Source organism: Cnephaeus nilssonii, assembly GCF_951640355.1.
Source record: "Cnephaeus nilssonii genome assembly, chromosome: 21".
Taxonomy (NCBI): domain Eukaryota; kingdom Metazoa; phylum Chordata; class Mammalia; order Chiroptera; family Vespertilionidae; genus Cnephaeus; species Cnephaeus nilssonii.
The window spans coordinates 36274484-36295468 of record NC_137092.1 but is presented as its reverse complement, the minus strand read 5'-3'; the positions used below and the strand labels follow the sequence as shown (position 1 = coordinate 36295468).

Here is a 20985-nt window from a genome sequence, read left to right as displayed (position 1 = left end):
TCTCCCATACAGAGCGGGGTGTGGTCCCAGCCCCCCACCCGAGCTCTGTGGGGCCCTGGAGCTCTGCTCCCAACAAGGCCCACGGCCTCTGGAGTGGACTTGGGAATCTGAGGCCAGTCACTGGGCGCCATCCTTCCTTCTGGACTCGGAGAGGCCCGGGTGGGCGGGGTAGGTGAGTCAGCGCAGGAGGGGGGGCCTGAGAGGGTGGCCCCATTTCCTTTCCAGCCCCCTCAGCCAATGATCCAAGTTCAAGGAGCTCATCTCTGCTGCTCAGACCATTGAGCTGGTGCCTTGAAGCCTCCGGAACAGCTGTGGGAGCCGAGAGTCATTACTCCAGACAAAGGGTGGAGGGCATACGCAATGTCAGGGCGATTAGGGAGCTGGCCTTGGGGTGGGAGCTGTGCCAAGCGCAGGCACAGAGAGGGGGTGGCAGGGATGTGCCCAGCTGGCAGGCGTGCCGGGTGCTGGCTGAAGGGCCTCGCTGGGCTTCTCAGAGAGCCCTATTCTGTCAGATGCTTCCAAGAAAGAGCGGAGGTGGGGGGGGGGGGGAGGGAACACTGGGGACCACTGCCCACGCCTGCCCCGAGGAGAGGACAGAATGTGCCACAGCTTTCCCTGCTGTCGTTAGCTGTCACACATCCGCTCCACGTCCGGGGCCCAGACCCAGCCAGCTCCCCCCAAATCTCTGGCACTTTCTGGCTGGGTCCCCTAGACTCTCTCAGTGTCTGTTCCTTTGGCTATAATAAAGAGCTACTAATAGCCACCATCCTCCATCCCCATCCCTCCCTCTATCCCCATCCCTCCTCCATCCCCATCCCTCCTCCATCCCCATCCCTCCTCCATCCCCATCCCTCCTCTATCCCCACCCCTCCCTCTATCCCCATACCTCCTCCATCCCCATCCCTCCTCCATCCCCATCCCTCCTCTATCCCCATCCCTCCTCCATCCCCATCCCTCCTCTATCCCCATCCCTCCTCCATCCCCATCCCTCCTCTATCCCCATCCCTCCTCTATCCCCATTCCGCCTCTATCCCCATCCCTCCTCCATCCCCATCCCTCCTCCATCCTCATCCCTCCTCCATCCCCATCCCTCCTCCATTCCCAACCCTCCTCTATCCCCATCCCTCCTCTATCCCCATCCCTCCTCCATCCCCATCCCTCCCTCTATCCCCATCCCTCCTCCATTCCCATCCCTCCTCTATCCCCATCCCTCCTCCATCCCCATCCCTCCTCTATCCCCATCCCTCCTCCATCCCCATCCCTCCTCTATCCCCATCCCTCCTCTATCCCCATCCCTCCTCCATCCCCATCCCTCCTCTATCCCCATCCCTCCCTCCATCCCCATCCCTCCTCCATCCCCATCCCTCCTCCATCCCCATCCCTCCTCTATCCCCACCCCTCCTCTATCCCCATCCCTCCTCTATCCCCACCCCTCCTCTATCCCCATCCCTCCTCTATCCCCATCCCTCCCTCCATCCCCATCCCTCCTCCATCCCCATCCCTCCTCCATCCCCATCCCTCCTCTATCCCCACCCCTCCTCTATCCCCATCCCTCCTCTATCCCCACCCCTCCTCTATCCCCATCCCTCCTCCATCCCCATCCCTCCTCCATCCCCACCCCTGCTCTATCCCCATCCCTCCTCTATCCCCACCCCTCCTCTATCCCCATCCCTCCTCTATCCCCATCCCTCCTCCATCCCCACCCCTCCTCTATCCCCACCCCTCCTCTATCCCCATCCCTCCTCTATCCCCATCCCTCCTCTATCCCCATTCCTCCTCTATCCCCATCCCTCCCTCTATCCCCATCCCTCCTCCATCCCCATCCCTCCTCCATCCCCATCCCTCCTCTATCCCCATCCCTCCTCCATCCCCATCCCTCCTCTATCCCCATCCCTCCTCTATCCCCATCCCTCCTCTATCCCCACCCCTCCCTCTATCCCCATCCCTCCTCCATCCCCATCCCTCCCTCTATCCCCATCCCTCCTCCATCCCCTTCCCTCCTCCATCCCCATCCCTCCTCCATCCCCATCCCTCCCTCTATCCCCATCCCTCCTCTATCCCCCTTCCTCCTCTATCCCCATCCCTCCTCTATCCCCACCCCTCCTCTATCCCCACCCCTCCCTCTATCCCCATCCCTCCTCTATCCCCATCCCTCCTCTATCCCCACCCCTCCTCTATCCCCACCCCTCCCTCTATCCCCATCCCTCCTCTATCCCCATCCCTCCTCTATCCCCATCCCTCCTCTATCCCCATCCCTCCTCTATCCCCATTCCTCCTCTATCTCCCTCCCTCCTCCATCCCCATCCCTCCCTCTATCCCCATCCCTCCTCCATCCCCATCCCTCCTCTATCCCCATCCCTCCTCCATTTCCATCCCTCCCTCTATCCCCATCCCTCTTCCATCCCCATTCCTCCTCTATCACCATCCATCCTCCATCCCCATCCCTCCTCTATCCCCATCCCTCCTCTATCCCCATTCCTCCTCTATCACCATCCCTCCTCGATCCCCATCCCTCCTCTATCCCCATCCCTCCTCTATCCCCATTCCTCCTCTATCCCCATCCCTCCTCTATCCCCATCCCTCCTCCATCCCCATCCCTCCCTCTATCCCCATCCCTCCTCCATCCCCATCCCTCCTCTATCCCCATCCCTCCTCCACCCCCATCCCTCCTCTATCACCATCCCTCCTCCATCCCCATCCCTCCCTCTATCCCCATCCCTCTTCCATCCCCATCCCTCCCTCTATCCCCATCCCTCCTCCATCCCCATCCCTCCTCTATCCCCATCCCTCCTCCATTCCCCATCCCTCCTCTATCCCCATCCCTCCTCCATTCCCATCCCTCCTCCATCCCCATCCCTCCTCTATCCCCATCCCTCCTCTATCCCCATCCCTCCTCTATCCCCATCCCTCCTCCATCCCCATCCCTCCTCTATCCCCATCCCTCCCTCTATCCCCATCCCTCCTCCATCCCCATCCCTCCTCCATTCCCATCCCTCCTCCATCCCCATCCCTCCTCCATCCCCATCCCTCCTCTATCCCCATCCCTCCTCTATCCCCATCCCTCCTCCATCCCCATCCCTCCTCTATCCCCATTCCTCCTCTATCACCATCCCTCCTCCATCCCCATCCCTCCTCTATCCCCATCCCTCCTCTATCCCCATCCCTCCTCCATCCCCATCCCTCCCTCTATCCCCATCCCTCCTCCATCCCCATCCCTCCTCTATCCCCATCCCTCCTCCACCCCCATCCCTCCTCTATCACCATCCCTCCTCCATCCCCATCCCTCCCTCTATCCCCATCCCTCCTCCATCCCCATCCCTCCCTCTATCCCCATCCCTCCTCTATCCCCATCCCTCCTCTATCCCCATTCCTCCCTCTATCCCCATCCCTCCCTCTATCCCCATCCCTCCCTCTATCCCCATTCCTCCTCTATCCCTATTCCTTAGGCACAGCTGCTCAAGGGCCCTCTCAGCCTCAACTTCCCTTGTCCAGTGGAGAAGGAGCAGGGAGGGGAAGAGGAGCGGAGGCAGGCCAGCCGGGGAAGGGATAGCAAGGGGAGATGGGGCGGGTCCACTGGACCTGGGGCAGCAGTTTTCCCAACTCCGTGTGCTCCCGCCACCCCAGGGACCCACCACTAAGTCACATGCCGATGCACTTACCTCACTCAGGAAGGGGATGTTAAAGGCATTGCCCAGGAAGCCAAAGGCCACAGGGAAAAAGCCCCTAGGAACAGAGGGGTGGAGGGAGGGGTCAGTGATGGCCTGGGGGGATGGGGGGGATAGAGGGTAGCAAGGCTGAGGTCCACAGACAGGCTCCAGCTTTGGCTCCCAAGAGAGTGGGCCCCTAGGCACTGGGGGCAGGTTCCCCCCCCTTGCTGCCCCCCCCTTGCTGCCCCCCCCCCATGTTTTAGAGGCAGCCAAGTGGAATAGTTAAGAAAGAAGTCCCAGCACAGCCGGCGTGGCTCAGTGGTTGAGCACTGACCTATGAACCAGGAGGTCATGGTTCCATTCCCAGTCAGGCACATGCCTGGGTTGGGGGTTTAATCCCAGTGTGGGATATGCAGGAGGCAGCCGATCAATGATTCTGTCTCATTGTGGATGTTCCTGTCTCTCTCTCCTTCTCCCCTCCTCTCTGAAATCAATAAAAATATATTGGGAAAAAAAAAGGAATGAAGTCCCTGGGGTCAGATTCCTTGGGAGCCAATCTTGGCTCTGCTCCGCACGAGCACTGTGTAAGCAGATTGATTCCTCACTGTCTCTGCTTCCGGCTGTAAAACGGGGCTGGTGATAGTCCCATGTCCTAGGGCCTTGCAGGAAGAAATGCTCAGGAAAGGCTTGTTTGCATTATTGCCGCTGCCCTCTCCCCAGCCTGGGTGTCACCACCTGCTGCAGGCCCCCTGGGCTCCAGGCAGGGCCGGCCGGTGGGGGCTGGGCCCCTGTCTGCGCTCCCTCCGGCCTCAGCCTCCTCCCACTCTCACCCTACGGGGCCTGGCTGGGGACACGGGGCGACCCTCCAGAGGGCTCGGAGGCACCGAGGCTGAAGTGGGAAGGGAGCCCTGTGTGGAGCGGAGAGGGCACGCCGTCAGGAGTTTGAATTCTGCCTGAATTATTTCCTTTTCCTGGGCGGAACTTCCTGCGGTCCCCGGGCCCCCTGAGGTCTCTCGCAGCCCCGAGTCCCTCGCAATGCTGCTGGGAGGTGTCTTCGTCCAGGGCGATTTGGGTTTGAACGACTGAGTCTGCAGTGGCCCTGCCCACAGTCCCCGGCTCGGTACACGGTCTGAATGCCCGTGGTCGGGATGCAGTTGTCTCCTCTCTGCACTGCGAGCCCTCAGGAGGCGCCTCCCGGTCTCACACGGTGTCCCCAGACCTGGCCACACACGGCACAGAGCAGGTGCCTCTGATACATTTGACTCCGAGCAAATGACTGAAGGTGAGCTCCATGGGTGGCAGAACATGTGTGAGAACCTTTATTCCTCGAGGCCACGCTACCTGACCTTTGTGAGGTCTAGGCATCCAGGTAATCAGGGTGCTTTCGAGGCCACTGAGCAAATGGGGGCTCCTGTGGGAGTGCTGGGGCGCCTGACCCCAGCCCCTTCCCATGATTCCACGGACCATGATTCTTCCAGCCCCCGTCACCCCCATCCCACCCCTGCTCTCTCCACAACATCACAGAGACACGGGGAGTCTGTCCTGCCAGCCCACCTTCCCCAGGATCCTTTCCTCCCCCCCCCCCCCCCAAGTCTTCTCTCAGACCCTGCCCATCGCTCAAGGCCTGTCGCAGGTCCTGCTTCCGGTGGGACACACCCTGGCCCTGACAATGGCTACACATCTCCACTGAGTCCCACCCAGCCTTTCACCAGGCCCAGGCCGACAGACACCGATAGGCCGCCGGGTGTGGAGCCTGGAGCCAGGGACGGGGGAGGGGGGAGCGGCGGGGTGGGGGGGTGGTCAAAGTCAGATCCTCTGCACCCTGCCTGTGAGGCCCGGGCAGGGGCAGCCTCTCTGAGTGCAGAGAACAACCCAGGTGGGCGGTGCAGATGGCAAAGTGAGGTTCTGATGGTGCACATCTGGGGCCTAGCAAACGTCAGCTCACTGCCCCTCCCCCCCCTCGGTCATTCCACCTGGGAGTGAGCCCTGTGTGTCCTCCCTGGTGACAGGCACGGTGCGGGGCACACAGCAGGTGCTCAATGTGTGCTGGTCCCTTCAACTTATCCTTCAACCTATGTTGGAGGGGTCTTTTCAAGTGTCTGTCCGATGCCCCTCCCCGTTTTTATTTTAATTTTTTAAAATATGTTTTCATTGATTTCAGAGAGGAAGGGAGAGGGAGAGAGAGATGGAAACATCAATGATGAGAGAGAATCATTGATCGGCTGCCTCCTGCACGCCCCCTACTGGGGATCAAGCCTGCAACCCTGGCATGTGCCCTTGACTGGAATGGAACCCGGGACCCCTCAGTCCGCTGGCAACACTCTATCCACTGAGCCAAACTGGCTAGGGCCTCCTCCCCGTTCCAATCCGTCCACGGTTCCCATCTTTGCAGCGCAGGTCCAGCTCCTGCACACCCGCTGCTGTGCCTCCCAAACCTGGTGTGCTGCTCTCAGCCGCTCGGAGGCCCGGGCCCGTCGGGGGAAAGGGAGCTGCACTCACCGGAAGAGGCTGAAGAACCCGTAGGTTTCCAGAAACATGCCCAGGAGGGGCCAGCGCAGGAGCACAACGACCACCCCCCCCAGGAAGAAGCTGGTCCCCTTGAGCTTGTGCCTCTGGAAGAAGAAGGAGAAGGTCTTCCTCAGGCCGATGATGAGGGACAGGCCGCTCAGGAACAGCAGCTGGCGGGAGGGAGAGGAGCGTGAATCCAAGCAGCCTCCCCCCTTGGAGCTAAGGGCCCGCCCCCCTCCCTCTCCCCCTACATCCCCCCCCCACCCCTCAGAGCCAGGGCCAGCCTCCCCCCTCAGAGCCAGGGGCCAGCCTCCCCCTCAGAGCCAGGGGCCAGCCTCCCCCTCAGAGCCAGGGGCCAGCCCCCCCCATACCCCTCAGAGCCAGGGCCCAGCCTCCCCCCTCAGAGCCAGGGGCCAGCCTCCCCCCTCAGAGCCAGGGGCCAGCCTCCCCCTCAGAGCCAGGGGCCAGCCTCCCCCCTCAGAGCCAGGGGCCAGCCTCCCCTCTCAGAGCCAGGGGCCAGCCTCCCCCCTCAGAGCCAGGGGCCAGCCTCCCCCTCAGAGCCAGGGGCCAGCCTCCCCCTCAGAGCCAGGGGCCAGCCTCCCCCTCAGAGCCAGGGGCCAGCCTCCCCCTCAGAGCCAGGCCCAGCCTCCCCCCTCAGAGCCAGGGGCCAGCCTCCCCCTCAGAGCCAGGGGCCAGCCTCCCCCACTCCCCTTGGGGACCAGGGGTCAGGCCTGCAGCCACCCTCACGCATGGGGCAGGACTTGCTGACCCTTCAGGGAGGGTCACTTGCAGAGAGGGTGACCCCGCCTTGAGTGACCTGAGCTGTTTGGAAACAAAACTGCCCAGAGGCAGGGGCTGCACAGAGAACTTGGGCGTTCTCTAACTTCTCACCCAACTCAGCCAATTTCTTGGGTCCCAACCAGCGCTTCCTGTCTGACTGCATTTCTCATCACACCTCCCGGGAAGGTGGGATAGACAGATCTTTCTCTTTGAGGTCGGAAGGTGAACACCAGGCCCGCACAGGTGAGGCCCCGTACCCAAAGCCGCGTGGGGCCGGCAGGGCTCCGCTGCCCGTGGAGGACACCCCGGCCCTCCGGCATCTGGCCCTGTCACCGCCTTCCGTGTGGCTCCTAACGAGCCCCGAAGAGTGCCCAGGCTCCTGTCCAATTCCTTCCAGCACGTTCCGTCCACCTGAGCGCGCTTTCTCCAACCCCCCCCCCCCCCCCCCACGTTCCTTTCCAAACCCCTTCCCGTCCTCCCCAGCTGCGGGCGCTCTTTCCCCAGAACCCGTTCAGATGGCATGTGTTTGTCTCATGGTGACTTTGCCGCACTCTGCCTCCGTCCCCAGTCCTGTGTGTGTTCGTGGGACACCCCGATCCCTAGCTGGTGGGAGTCCCGTGGAGGGACAGGGTCTCACCCTCCCGGCTCTCCCGGAGCCTCACCCAGAGCTGGCACCTGACCCTGGATGGCCACACGGGAAGGAACTTGGGGCGGACCCCAGCAACAGAGACCTCGGGGAGGCTGGGACGGTCCGCAGGGCAGGGCACTCACGTTCCCGAAGGCCAGGAGCACGGAATCGAAGTACAGGAGCGCTCCCAGGAGGATGAAGAAGGCTCCGAAGCCGGTGATGCCCACGCCAATCTCTGCAACAGGCAAGCAGGCCGTGGTGGGAGGGGCTCTGGGGAGAGGCGGGGGCCTGGCATTTCCCGGGGTGCCACTGGGCAGGTGCCCTCTGGGGAGCTCTGTGCTCCGGGGAATGATGGGATGGGGAAAGGAAGGATGAGCACGAAAGTACATTGAGCTCCTGGGAACGCCGTCCAGTCCTGCGCTTCCCGGCATTCTGTCCTCAGAACAGCCCTCTGCACGTGCGGTTGGGAGCTGCCGATGCCCAAGCCAGCCTCAGCAGAAGGGACCACTGGCCACTCATGGCCACCAGCCCCAAAGGGTCCGAAACCACCCAGCTGTCCTGCCTGTTTCTCAAGAGTCTGGCCCTCCCCTAACTGCCCCTGCCCCGACTTTCCGGTGAAGACCCGTCACTCTGGTTTGGAAAAACAGAAGTCATCCATCAGTAGAGCTCGTCTGCCCTCCTGGAGTCCACACCCCAGCCGGCACCTACTCCCTCTCCTCCCTCCCTCCTGCAGCCACGCCTCTGGGCCCCACCACCCACCGGGAGCCTCAGGTTGCGGCCCCAGTGGTCCTGCATTCCAGCGCAAGGCTGGGCCCGCGTGGCAGCGCCCCCTGGTGGCAGTGCGTCTCAGGGCGTCGCTCTTTGCAGCTGCAGGAGTTTGCTCAGAGCCAGAGCGGCCCGCACCCAAGTGCAGGACATTAAGGCCCTTGTTGGGTCAAGGGCTACATGTTGGACACTTTGATACACATTTCAGACTGCTCCCCTCAGGAAGAGTTGTAACAATAACAGGATATGAAGTTCCTCTTTTTCTTAAACCCTCTCCGTAACACAGAATTGTTCATTTTACTTATCTTTGCCATTCTGAGAGTCAGCAAATGGTAATTCATTGTATTGCTTCATTTTTAAGATATTGTTATTGATTTCAGAGAGAAAGGGAGAGGGAGGGAGAGAGAGAGAAACATCATTGATGAGAGAGAATCATGAATCGGCTGCCTCCTGAACGCCCCCTAGTGGGGATCGAGCCTGTGACCCAGGCATGTGCCCTTGACTGAAATCGAACCCCGGACCCTTTGGTCTGCAGGCCAACGCTCTATCCACTGAGCAAACCCAGCCAGGGCTGTATTGCTTCATTTTTAAATGGAACTAACTTGAAGCTTTATTTTAAGTTGTGATAAAATACACGCAACATGTGCCATCTTGATAATTTGTAAGTGTTCGGCTCAGTGGTATTCAGTACACTCGCATTGTTGCGTTACCATCACCCCATCCATCTCCCAAACTCTTTTCATCTGACAAAACTGAAACTCTGTACCCATTGAACCCTAACTGCTCATTCCTCCCGCCCACGACCGCTGGACCCTCCAGGCTACCTTCTGTCTCTATGAATCTGACTGCTCTAGGGACCTCAGAGAGGTGGAATCACACAGCATTTGCCATTTTGTGACTGGCTTATCTCACGTAACATGATGTCCCCAAGGGTCATCCGTGTTGTAGCATGTGTCAGTCAGAATTTCCTTACTTTTGAAGGAATATTCCACTGGATGCATACACTACATTTTGTTTACCCGTTCATCTGCGGATGGACACGTGGGTTGCTTCTACCTTCTCGCTATTGTGGACATGGGGGACCAAATATCCCTTCGAGACTCTGCTGTCAATACTTTTGCTTTGTACCCACAGGTGGGATTGCTGGAGCCAATGGTAGTTCTATTTTTAATTTGTTGAGGAGCCACCATACCGCGTTTCACAGCAGGCGCTCCATCTTACACTCGCAGCCGCAGGGCACAAAGGCTTCAGTGTCTTCCCATCCTCACCAACACCTGTTACTTCTGTTTTATAATCTTTTATTATTATTTATTATTTTTTAAACCCTCACCCGAGGATGTGTTCATTGCTTTTAGAGAGGGGAAGGGAGAGAGAAAGAAACATCAATGTGAGATAGAAACATCGATCACCTGCCTCCCTTACGTGCCCCGACAGGGGGTCGAACCCGCAACCTTTTTGGTGTACCGGTCGACGCTCCAAGGAGCTGAGCCCCCTGGCCGGGGTTGCTTTGTTTCTGATGGCCTCCATCTCAGTGGGTGTGAGATGGTGCCACAGTGGTTTTGGTTTGCCTCTCCCTAATGGTTGGTGATGCTGAGCATCTCTCATTGCTTGTTGGTCCTGTGTATGTCTTCTTTGTAGATGTGTCTGTTTCAGTCCTTTGCCCATTTAAAAAACAGGTTGTTGTCGAGTTGTAGGAGCTCTTTATAGATTCTGGATATTAACCCCTTATCGGATATATACTTTGCAAATATTTCCTCCCATTTCATAGATTGTCTTTCTTACTCTGCTGATTGTGTTCTTTGATGCACCGAGGTTCTTAATTTGGATACGGTTCAATTTATAGAATTTTTCTTTAGTTGCTTATATTTTTGTACCACATCCCAGAAATCATCATCGAATCCAGTGTCAGGAAGCTTTTCTCCTGAGAGTTTTATAGTTTTAGCTCTCACTTTGAGCTAAAATGAACGGTTCTTGGCCTGTGGGTATCAGTTTTCCTGACATCATTTGTTGAAAAGACGGCCTTTTCCCCCTGAATGGCCTTGACTCCCTCGTTGAAGTGCATTTGGTGCTTTATGCCGGGGTTTATTTCTGGCTTTCTATGATATTCATTGGTCTGTGTGTCTGTCTTTATGCCAGTTCCACACTGCTTTGATTCTTGGAGCTTTGTAATAAGGTTTTGGTTTGTCGTTGTTGTTTTCATTGTGGTTTCTTTAAAGAGAGAGTAGAAGGGAGGGAGGGAGGGAGAGAGAAACATTGAGTGGGAGAGATTCCCACACATGCCCTGACCGGGGCCGGGAATCGAACCTGCAACCCAGGTACATGCCCTTGACTGGGAGTCAAACCCGAGACCCTTCGGTGCACAGGCCGACTCTCTAACCACTGAGCACACTGGTCAGGGCTGTAATAAGTTTTGACATGAGTAAGTGTGAAACCTCCAACTTTGCTCCTCCTTTCCAAGATTAATTTGGCTATTCGCTAGCCCTTGAGATTCCAAATGAATTTTAGGATTGATTTTTCTATTTCTGCACAAAACACCATTGGGATTTTGATAGAGATGGCATTGAATTTGTAGACTGCTTTGTGCAGTACTGACATCCTAACAATATTAAATCTTCCCGTCCACGAACACAGGATGTCTTTCTATTTATTTGTGTCTTTTACAACATTTTCAGCAACGATTTGTAGTTTTCAGTGTGCAGGCGTCCCTCACTTTATTGTGCTTGACAGATTTTTGTTTTGTTTTGTTTTTTTTACAAATTGAAGGCAAGACCCTCCACCGGCACAAGGATTACAACTTGCTTTATTGCAAAGGTCTGGAACCAAACCCTCAATCAGACAGACCGCAGCGGGCTCGGGCCAGTTCCAAAGGGCTCCTTCCGAAGATCTTCTTTCAAAGACGGAGGTGAGATTTATCGTTCACATTATAAACCGCACTCAGGTTATCATCCAGAGAAGCGCCAGTCTTGTGGTCTCCCTTTCGGCAGAGCCGGATTCCGTTAGGACCCAGCGCCACGTCGGATCTGTCGGCGGAATGGCCACCTGCCCAGCATCCCGCCGGACTGATGGCCGATTCCGCCTGCTTCTGACCCGCCCCGGGCCTACCTGGGCTTGATTCCCACGCCCCCTCTCAGCAGTGCCTGTCTGAATCCAGTCTCCGAGGGCCCGGGGCCCTGGGCAGCGCAGCCTCCGTGGGCCATTGCGAAGGCTGTGTTCTGTCCTCCCCTGCTGTGTGATCTCTCTGTCCTCAGGAGGGCCTAGAAGTGCATCTGGTTTGCCACGATGGTTTTACGTAGCAAGACCACAGCCCTGTTCCTTCATCCGGATGGCCAAGGTGTGTACGTTTTTATGCCGGTTATAAAAACATCTGGTCTCAGCTCACACCCGCCACAAAAACACGCCATTGATCCAGTTCTGACAACCATCCTTCTCTTCTATCTCCCCCGGGGGGGGGGGGGGGGGTGTTTTGTGTGGAAACACAATGTGCATATTTTACTAGGTTTCCCTTTTGTTTTGTTAAAACATCCATGTGTTCATCCTGCAAACACGCAGGAACAGCCTCTTATTCATTTCGTGGAAACCGCCCACGTCTCTCAGATTCACACTCTGCCTTTTCTCCTGCATTGTACCTTCTACCGCAACAGCGATGTGCTGGCTTACATCGCTACGGCGTTCCTCACTTGTCTCGCACAGTTCCTCAAGGACTGGTGCCACTCCACAGCTCCGGTGACGGGCAGCCTTCCTCACGGGCCACGTGGTGCCCCCAGCGTTCAGGGAGACACGGCACTGTGGACATAAACCTCACGGAAAAGGGTCGGGAGCTGTTTCTCTCACTCAGGCCTCAGACCTTCCTCCATCTCTCCTGCCGTCGCTTAGCAATTTCAGTTCAGTTACCCATCTGGGGTCGCTCCTGAAGTTCATGGCCGAGGGAGGGGCTGTGGGGGGCATGTCACCAGGAGTCACAGAAGTGTCCGCAGCCCTACGGGATCCAGACAGAGGGGCAGCGCGCCCCCTGCTGGAGCCAAGGACGAGGGGAGGCTGCCGTAACTTCAGGGAGGCCTGGCTCTGCAGGGCATCATCTAATGAGAAGCAGGGACCACCCAGACCCCAGAGATCGACCAGCTCCAGGTGTCCCTGTCATGGCAGGCTGATGCCTGCCTTAATCCTCACCTGCGGATATTTCTCCATGGATTTTTAGAGAGAGTGGAAGGGAGGGGGAGACACACACACACACACAGAGAAACATTGATGTGAGAGAGACACAGCAATTGGTTGCCTCCCACACATGCCCTGACTAAGGCAAACATGTAGCCCTTGATCCTGCAACTGAAGTACATGCCCTTGACTGGAATCGAACCCAGGACCCCTCGGTCCATGGGCTGATGCTCTAGCCACTGAGCCAAACCGGCTAGGGCGTGGCTGCCCTCTTCAGCAACCACCCCAACCTGCAGCTCCAGAGCGGCTGCCACGAGGAGCCCACAGCCTGCAAGGCTGCAGATGAGCTGGGCTGCCCAAGCCCTGCCCCGTGGCTCGCACTAACTGAAGCCAAGGGCAGGTCCCTCTTGCTCCTGGAGGAGAAGCAGTCTCTCCTGAAGCAGGTGGGAGGGTTCTTCTGGCCCGAGGCTGTGCTGGGAGCCAGGGAACACCATTCATATCTCATTCCCCCCCTCCCTCTCTCTCTTAACATTCACAAAGGTACTGAAAAGTTGCAAGTACACTACAACAACATGTTTCCCCTGAATCCTTTGGGAGTAGCTGCCACAGGCTCTCTCATCACCCCTGAATATTCCCGTGTGGTTTTCCTTCGCCAGGACACAACGTCAAAGCCCAGAAATTAACATGGACACATTGCTTCCACCTAAGGTCAGACCGCATTCACCGCTCCTCAGCTGTTAGCATTTCTAACTAAAGGGTCCGGTTCAGAGCCACCGGTGGCGTTTGGTTTTGTGTCTGTCATGTCTGGAATAGTACCTCCTTCTTTCCTTGGCATGACGTTGACCCTTTTGAAGATTTGGGCCAGTTATCGGGTATCTGTCCCTCTATTTGGGCTTGTCCGATGCTTGCTCATGACTAGATATTGGTTCTGCAGAGATAGCAACAAGATGGGATGCTGTGTTCTTCTCAATTTGGCCCGTTACTGATGATGTTTCTTTCTTTTCTTTTTTTTTTTTAACATGTTTTTATTGATTTTTTGGAGAGAGAGGAAGGGAGAGAGAGCGAAACATCAATGTGAGAAGAAACACTGATCCATTGCCTCCTGTATGCCACAACCTGGGCACGTGCCCTGACCGCCCGAATCAAACCGGCAACCTTTTGGTGCCGAGGACAATGCTCCACCAACTGAGCCACCCTGGCCAGGGCAGGTGATGTTTCTTCAAGCCCTTGATTAAGGTGGTGTCTGCCAGGTTCCTCCACTCTTCAGTTCCTCTCCACTCTCTGCCTGATGCTGCCGGGATACCCCCCGAGCCCTGCCTTGGCACCAGGCCAACCTCAGGTGAGCCTCCTTCCACCTGGCGAGGGTTCTGACACTGGCTCCGGGCACCGCCTCCCTTTCTACCTAACGGCTTTAGGACTGACTTGTGCAGGAAGAGGAAGGAGGAAAATGGGGAGAGAAAGAGCCTTCCTTCACTATTCAAGGTGACCACTAGTGATTCATAGTAACAACCGCGAACACTAACCAGCACACGGTGCCAGGCACGGTCTAAGTGCTTTAAGTCACGTGAACTCATCTCATTTTCAAAGCCGCCTGCAAGGGAGGGACGCTGTTAGCCACACTTCACACTCAGAGCGGAGACACTCAGAGATGACGTCACTGGCCCAGGGGCGCCCAGCAGCTGGCAGACCAGGGTTTGATCCCAGTAGTCTGGCGTCTGGCCCCGGACAAAGTGCCTTTCATTGACCCAGTCCATCCACCTCCACTCCGTCCACCACCCCCAGGACTCCTCCAAAGGAACTGTTCTTGCTTTGGCCATCTGTGACGTCCAGGTTCCCAAATCCAACGGGCAGGTGTCAGTCCTCACCTAGCAGTTGGCTACTCCCGCCTTGAAGTGGCCTTTCTGCTGACCCCACGGTAGCCGGTAGCCTGCTGTTGGTTTTCGTCCTGCTGTCTGACCACGTCTCCCCAGGCTCCTTGGCCAGCTCCTCCCACTTCTCTCTCTTCCTCTTGGGATTCTAATGGCTCAGGGCTTCGGCTCAAGTTCACGTCTCATTCTCTTTTTTTCTCACATTATTCCCATGTCTGTAAATATCACTAGTGTGCTGACAATGTTGATATTGGCCTTTAATATATTACATTTAGTATTATTTATTTAGCCCAAGTAAGTAAGTAAGTAAATAAAGAGTTCAAGCTTCCAAACTCATGGTCAGCTGCCTACAGAGCAAATCTGTGTGGTTTTCTCTCTTCAAGGCATATTGGACTCAACAGGTCCAAACTGAGCTATTGATCTTCTTTCCTTAAACTTGAACCTCTCTCGGTTTTCCTCAAATGAATACAAATGTCACCACTACCCAATGGGAGCTTGCAGCCATCACTGAGTCTCCTCACTACTCCCTCAGTCACTACTCCCTTTTAAAAAAGTGTTTATTGATCGAGAGAGAGAGAGAGAGAGAGAGAGAGAGAGAGAGAAATGAAGGGAGAGGGATAGAGAGATAGAAACATTAATGATAGAGAAGCATCATCGATTGGTTGCCTGCTGCACACCCCCTACTGGGAATGGAGCCCGCAACCCGGACATGTGCCCTGACTGGGATTTGAACTGGTGACCTGACGTTTGGTGCACAGAATGACGCCCAACCAACCAAGCCACACCAGCCAGGCTGTTTCTCTCCACTCTTACTACCGAATTCCAAGCCACCCTCATGTCTGTTCTGGACCCGCCAGCATTCTCCCGCTAGTCTCTGCTTCACTCCTGCCACCCTCATATCCCCCCTCCACACGGCGGCCAGGGATCTCAGAGAACATTCCATCCAATCCCATTCCCTGATTCCCCCTGGGCTGAGGCCAAACACCCATTTCCCTGGCTCACAGCCCTGCATGGCGTGGCCCGGGACTGCTGGTCCAGCTTCACTCCTGCCCCTGCCCCCTCGCCCGCCACACTTCGACCCCACCTGGTTCCCGGGACGAGCCCCCTGCCCCGGGGCCTGCGCCCACGCAGGGTCCTCCCACTGGTGCTCATCCTTCAGGTCTCAACGCAAATGCCAGCCCCGCAGGGAGACCTGCTCCACTCTCCGTTCCGACCTCAACCTGGTTCCCTCATTTCTTTCTTTCATAAAGCTCAGCACATTCTTCATAAGACTTAGCACGTTTTGGTTTAATAAAACGTTGGCTTGCCTCTGGGCTCAGGCCTCTCCTCTCCATAGTTTTTGAAATATTAAGGCCAGTTGTTCTCAACTGGGAGGGGTGGTTTTGTTTCTCAGAGGACATTTGGGAATGTCTGGAGACATTTTTTTTTAAATCCACACCTGAGGATATGTTTCCATTGATGAGAGAGAGAGAGAGAGAGAGAGAGAGAGAGAGAGAGAGAGATCAGTTGCTTTCCATACACACCCCAACCAGGAGTCAAACCTGCAACCTGGATATGTGCCCTGACTGGGAATTGAACCCGCAACGGGACGATGCCCAGCCACCGGAGCCACCCGGCCAGGGCTGGGGACATCTCTGATGGTCACAGCTGGGAATGTGAGTGTAATCCCAGCATCCAGCATATAGAGCCAGAGATGCTACTAGAATCCTATAAGGCCCAGGACAGAGCCCACAACTAAGAATTACCCTGCCCCCCACATGTCAGTGGTGGGGAGGCTGGGAAACTGTGCCCAGATGATCTCACAGAGTCCTGTGCCTTTAAATGTCATCTATAGGTGGGCAACTCCAAAATTCCTCTCTCCGTCCCAGACTCACGTACCTGACGACCCACTTGACCTCTCACCTGGATGCCTAATACCAGCCCATCAAACTCAACGTGCCTGCTTCCCCCCTACTCACACCTTCTAGTTGCTCAGGTTAAAAATATGCCTGACTTTTTTGTTTCACACTCCGCACCCAATCCATCAGTGAATCCTTTCAGCGGTTTCCTCCAAACAGACCCAGCATCGGTCACTTCCCACCAGGTCGCTGCTGCCACCTTGGCCTCCTCCACCAGCTCCTGTTCCCCCACTCTAGACGGTAAGTGGGGGACAAGTATGTTCATTCACTGTTGTATCCTCTATGCCCAGCACAGTGTGTGGCACAAGAGGAGGCACATCTGCTCAGTGGATGAACGAGTGTTACCTCCAGGTCACAGATGAGACTCTGGGGCTCCGAGGCTTTAAGTAACTCCCCCAAATGAAACTCACGGAGCCAGTTCCCACCCCCCCCCCCAGACCTGCAGACTACTCCCCCAAAGAAAGGGGGAGACGGTTTAGGAGTGAGGGTATGGTGATTTGGGGAGCGGCGTTGAGTTTATTTCCTGGTAGGAAGGGACCCAGGGCCATAGGAGACCCTAGGAGAGTTTTTTGGGAAAGATGTCTGAATGGGCAATGGCCTCCTGGGTCCACCTTTGCAGCACCCCAGGTTTGAGGGCCCCGAGTGGAAAGGCACCAGCTGGAGTGGGAACCTGCCACTTCCCCCAACACCAGCCTCTGGCTTCCTGGAGGCCTTGAGCCATCGCAGCCCCGGGCAGGCCGAGGAGCCACACCTGGCCACGGCCCTACTGCGCGGAGGATGCCAACACGGCAGCTGGGGCCGCTGGCTCCAGAGGTCACCTCACAGACTTCCCACAGAGAGAGCCCAGCTGGGAGGGGCATCTCGGCCCCCACCTCGCCTAGACACCCCGCTCCAGCCCAGCCCCCCACAGCAGGGCCCCCACACTCACTCTGCCATTCGGTGATGGAGATCATGCCGCAGGCTGCCTGGGGGGCCTCCTGGGTTCAAGCTGGCCGGGGCGAGGAGTACAGAGATCCAAGCTTGTACATGCTCAAGGGAAGCTGACCCTTGGTAAGTTGTGAAAGGAGCCTCCGGTAAATCATTAACTCTCTCTCTCTACACACACACACACACACACACACACACTCACACTCACACACACACACACACACACACACACAAATGGCTGTTGAAAGTCACAGGCTCCCTTCCCCTGGTTCCTCCCAGGGGCCCTGTCCCTCCACGTGCTGGCCCCCTGGAGCATCTCATATCCCACCTGACTTATACGGTCCCCTCTCCCCTGACCTTCCTGCCTTCAGGTCAAGTTCAGTGCTTTCTACTCCTCGGCACAACTTGGACTGCACATAAAAGAACGGAGACCGAGGAGTGCCCAGACTCCTGACTGGGTTTGGAGTGTGTGTGGGAAGCGTTGTGGAATCTGTGTTTCCCTTCGGAAAAGCACGAAATTCATCTTGTATACAGTTTGCTTGTTTTGCGCTAGTACCCAGGCTCTACCCTAGGGGGCGCCAAGCAACTGAGTAAAACCTGTTGCTGCTGGCCTCGTGGGAGTGCCAGACTGCTAGACACAAGGGCTCCGCCTCCTCTTCCCCAGCGTTGGCCTGTGGGGTTGAGCTATGGCAGATAAAAGGTGAATTTGGCCTTGGGGGGAGGGCTGGCCTGCCGAGGAAGCCTGGTTCCAGCAGGTGAGCAGACACAGGTGAGTCCTTTCCTCCCTCTGGGCCTGAAGAGAGAGGGTGGATCGCTCCGAACACCTTCCTCCCTTTGTAGGGCAGTGGTCCTCAGCCCCATGAGAGCCAGCATCCCTTTTATAATGTTCCCTCCACCCTGAAATGAAGTTCATAGATGACATGGCTAATCCACATACATCCTTTATACAGATGCAAATAGAGCTAGTTACAACAAAGAAAAATAATGTATAATCAAACACAATGTCTCTCAATATATAAACGCACAGGCAAGACTTACCAGAAGACATCAATGGCATAGGCAGATTACTTGCACCTACGTATAATAAATAGATTTGAATTTACGAGAAATAGAAGACTAGAGCCATTATGTAATTTAAAACAAACCCACAAGAGTAACAGGGAGTAAATACTAGAATAAAAATGAATGCTAGGTGGGTAAGAACAGACCGGATGTACTTGCATATAAAAAGAGAAAGAGGGATATAACCTAAATTAAGTAGGGATGAGAAAGCAAGGCAAGTTAGGGGTGGCCACGTGGAGCAAAAGGGAGCAGCGTGAACGCACAGGCGCGGGTCCTCGCTCCCTATGTCACGGCGCGGAATGGGGAGATGGTGGCGTATCGCAGACACACAGATCTCCGTCCTGAAACGCCACCTTGTGTTCAGGTAAAATTCCATTTGGAGGATCTTAAAGGCCTTGGAGCGCAAATATCTCCGATAGGTGATGGGAATAGAGGATGGATTGGAAAGTGAAATGGTGAGATAAGGGGTTCAAAGCAATTGCATGTGGAGCCCTGGGACAGCATGAGAGAAAGATAAAGAACCACAGGCAACGCCCCCAAACAACTCCGCAGGTAACCCTGACAGCATAGATGTGCATCCCTGGGCTGCAAACTCTTTAAAAATACAAAGGTCAGCGATAATAGGGAATAACTTCTCAAAACATTTACTCCAGAGATCCAGAGATCGCCCGCATTTCAAGTGTCTTTGCTTTAACGCGGCTTGGTTCTCTCAGATCTCCTCTGTTAAATGTTTATGTTACATTCAGTGTCTACTTATTCAGCAAGACCCTCCTGCATTGGACTAATTTTCAACCAAACATACAGGCTGAAACGTTATAATGTATTGTGCAGACAATGCAGGCAGTAGATTATTCAATAATTTTGAGACAATGTCTTCATTCCATTTAAGTCCCTGCTCTTTAATAACCATCTCCTAACTTATTTTTTATTTATTTTATTTTAAAAAAATATATTTTATTGTTTTTTTAAAGAGAGGAAGAAAAAGGGATAGAGAGCTAGAAACATCGATGAGAGAGAAACATCGATCAGCTGTCTCCTGCCCCCCCCGCCCCCCCCACTGGGGATGTGCCCGCAACCAAGATACATGCCCTTGACTGGAATCAAACCTGGGACCTTTCAGTCCGAAGGCTGATGCTCTATCCACTGAGCCAAACCGGTTTCGGCTCTCCTAACTTATTGAGTTATTCATGAAACTTATAAAAAACATAGAGGCTTATAAAAACTTCTCAGTACTGTTCTGAATTGCACGACTTATACGGAAGCTGTGTAGCCCCCCTTGCACGTTATAAAGGTGTGCAGGACCAGGACTTAGTGTGGAAATGCCCTGTGCATTGCCACCACTGAACGCCAGCAAGAGTTTTGCCCCCTTAGTCCTCCCCCCCCCCCCCAATTTCCAGGTGGTGTCACCCTCATTGAAACCACTGGTAAGTTGCCCTAGCCCAGTGGTCGGCAAACCGCGGCTCGAGAGCCACATGCGGCTCTTTGGCCCCTTGAGTGTTCTAATGCCACTTCAAAATAGACTTGCCCAGGCAGAAAACCGACTTCTGCGCATGGGCCACGAAGTTTCAATCGCACTGTACGTGCACGCCCGGACGTGATATTTTGTGGAAGAGCCACACTCCAGGGGCCAAAGAGCAGCATGTGGCTCGCGAGCCGCGGTTTGCCAACCACTGCCCTAGCCGGTTTGGCTCAGTGGATAGAGCGTTGGCCTGCGGACGGAAGGGTCCCAAGTTTGATTCTGGTCAAGGGCATAGGCCCCGGTTGTGGGCTTGATCCCCACTGTGGGGTGTGCAGGAGGCAGCTGATCAATGATTCTCTCTCATCATTGATGTTTCTCTCTCTTGCTCCCTCTCCCTTCCTCTCTGAAATCAATATAAATATATTTTTAAAGAGAAAAGAAACCACTGGTAAGTTAAGAGCTTAGAGCACCCTGGGCCTGATTCTAGGTCCCTGAGACCTGGGCATTTTATGTCCTTTCTGTGCCCCAGGTCCTTGGGTACTGACAGTATCTTTCACACAGAGTATAACGAGGATCAGTGAGTAAACTCATGCGATGGGCAGAGAACCGGGCACTGGCACGCAGCACACACTCCAGGAGCCACCGTTATTAGTCTTCTCGCATAGTTTTAACAATTACTATTGTCATTAATGTTTCTGCTATGAGTACATGAAAGACTTCTCTCATCTGAACTGTGGTTCTAAACTGCTCCCAAGGGTGAGCAAAACAGCAGCCTGGAATTCTCTCCCCGCCATGGAGCTCACCTGTGAGCTCGGAACGAACTCTCCTGGACCTGGGCCCTCCTGGTCCGATTCCCAGATGGCAGCACTGGGCATTGGAGCGGGGCCCAGCGCGGTCGCCCACTGCCCACCCTTGGCCAAGGGTGAACCTGTGTGAGGGCGGTGAAGGATTGAGAAAAGACAGACAAGAGAATGAAAGCTGGGTCTCGGTGGGACGCTGCTTCTCTGAGGGAGAGACAGCGACAGCGTCCACATGCCCTGTCTTTATTTTATAGCAGATGCCACGAGGCAAAGTAAGGGCGTGGTCAAGATGTTTACAGCATTCTCGTGGGTTTCGATCCTACTCAACTACATGCACCTGAACTCTATCAAGCCCACATCACTCAGGCACATGGGGCCACGTGTTCTGACTTACAACTATAGCTGGGACTTGCACGTGGCCATGAGAGGACTGTGCCCTCTCATCAGTCCAAGGCTTGAACCTGTCCAAACACTGTAGCCGCTCTCCACAG

At 55.5% G+C, this 20985-nt stretch overlaps 1 protein-coding gene across 2 annotated transcripts; it reads right to left on the bottom strand.

Annotated features, from left to right (window-relative positions):
- Positions 1-17273, bottom strand: GOLT1A (golgi transport 1A). 2 transcript variants are annotated; one of them, XM_079761678.1, is made up of 5 exons: positions 17175-17273; positions 7707-7798; positions 6147-6325; positions 3660-3723; positions 1-309 (listed from the first exon to the last, which is right to left on the bottom strand). In XM_079761678.1, the coding sequence occupies exons 1-5, from the start codon at positions 17197-17199 to the stop codon at positions 271-273; spliced, it is 399 nt and encodes a 132-aa protein (XP_079617804.1). In that variant the 5' UTR covers positions 17200-17273; the 3' UTR covers positions 1-270. The 2 variants fall into 2 exon arrangements, with proteins under 2 accessions (XP_079617804.1, XP_079617803.1); XM_079761677.1 differs by lacking the exon at positions 17175-17273 and having other exon boundaries at positions 7707-8129.
- Between the last annotated feature and the right edge of the window lie 3712 nt (positions 17274-20985).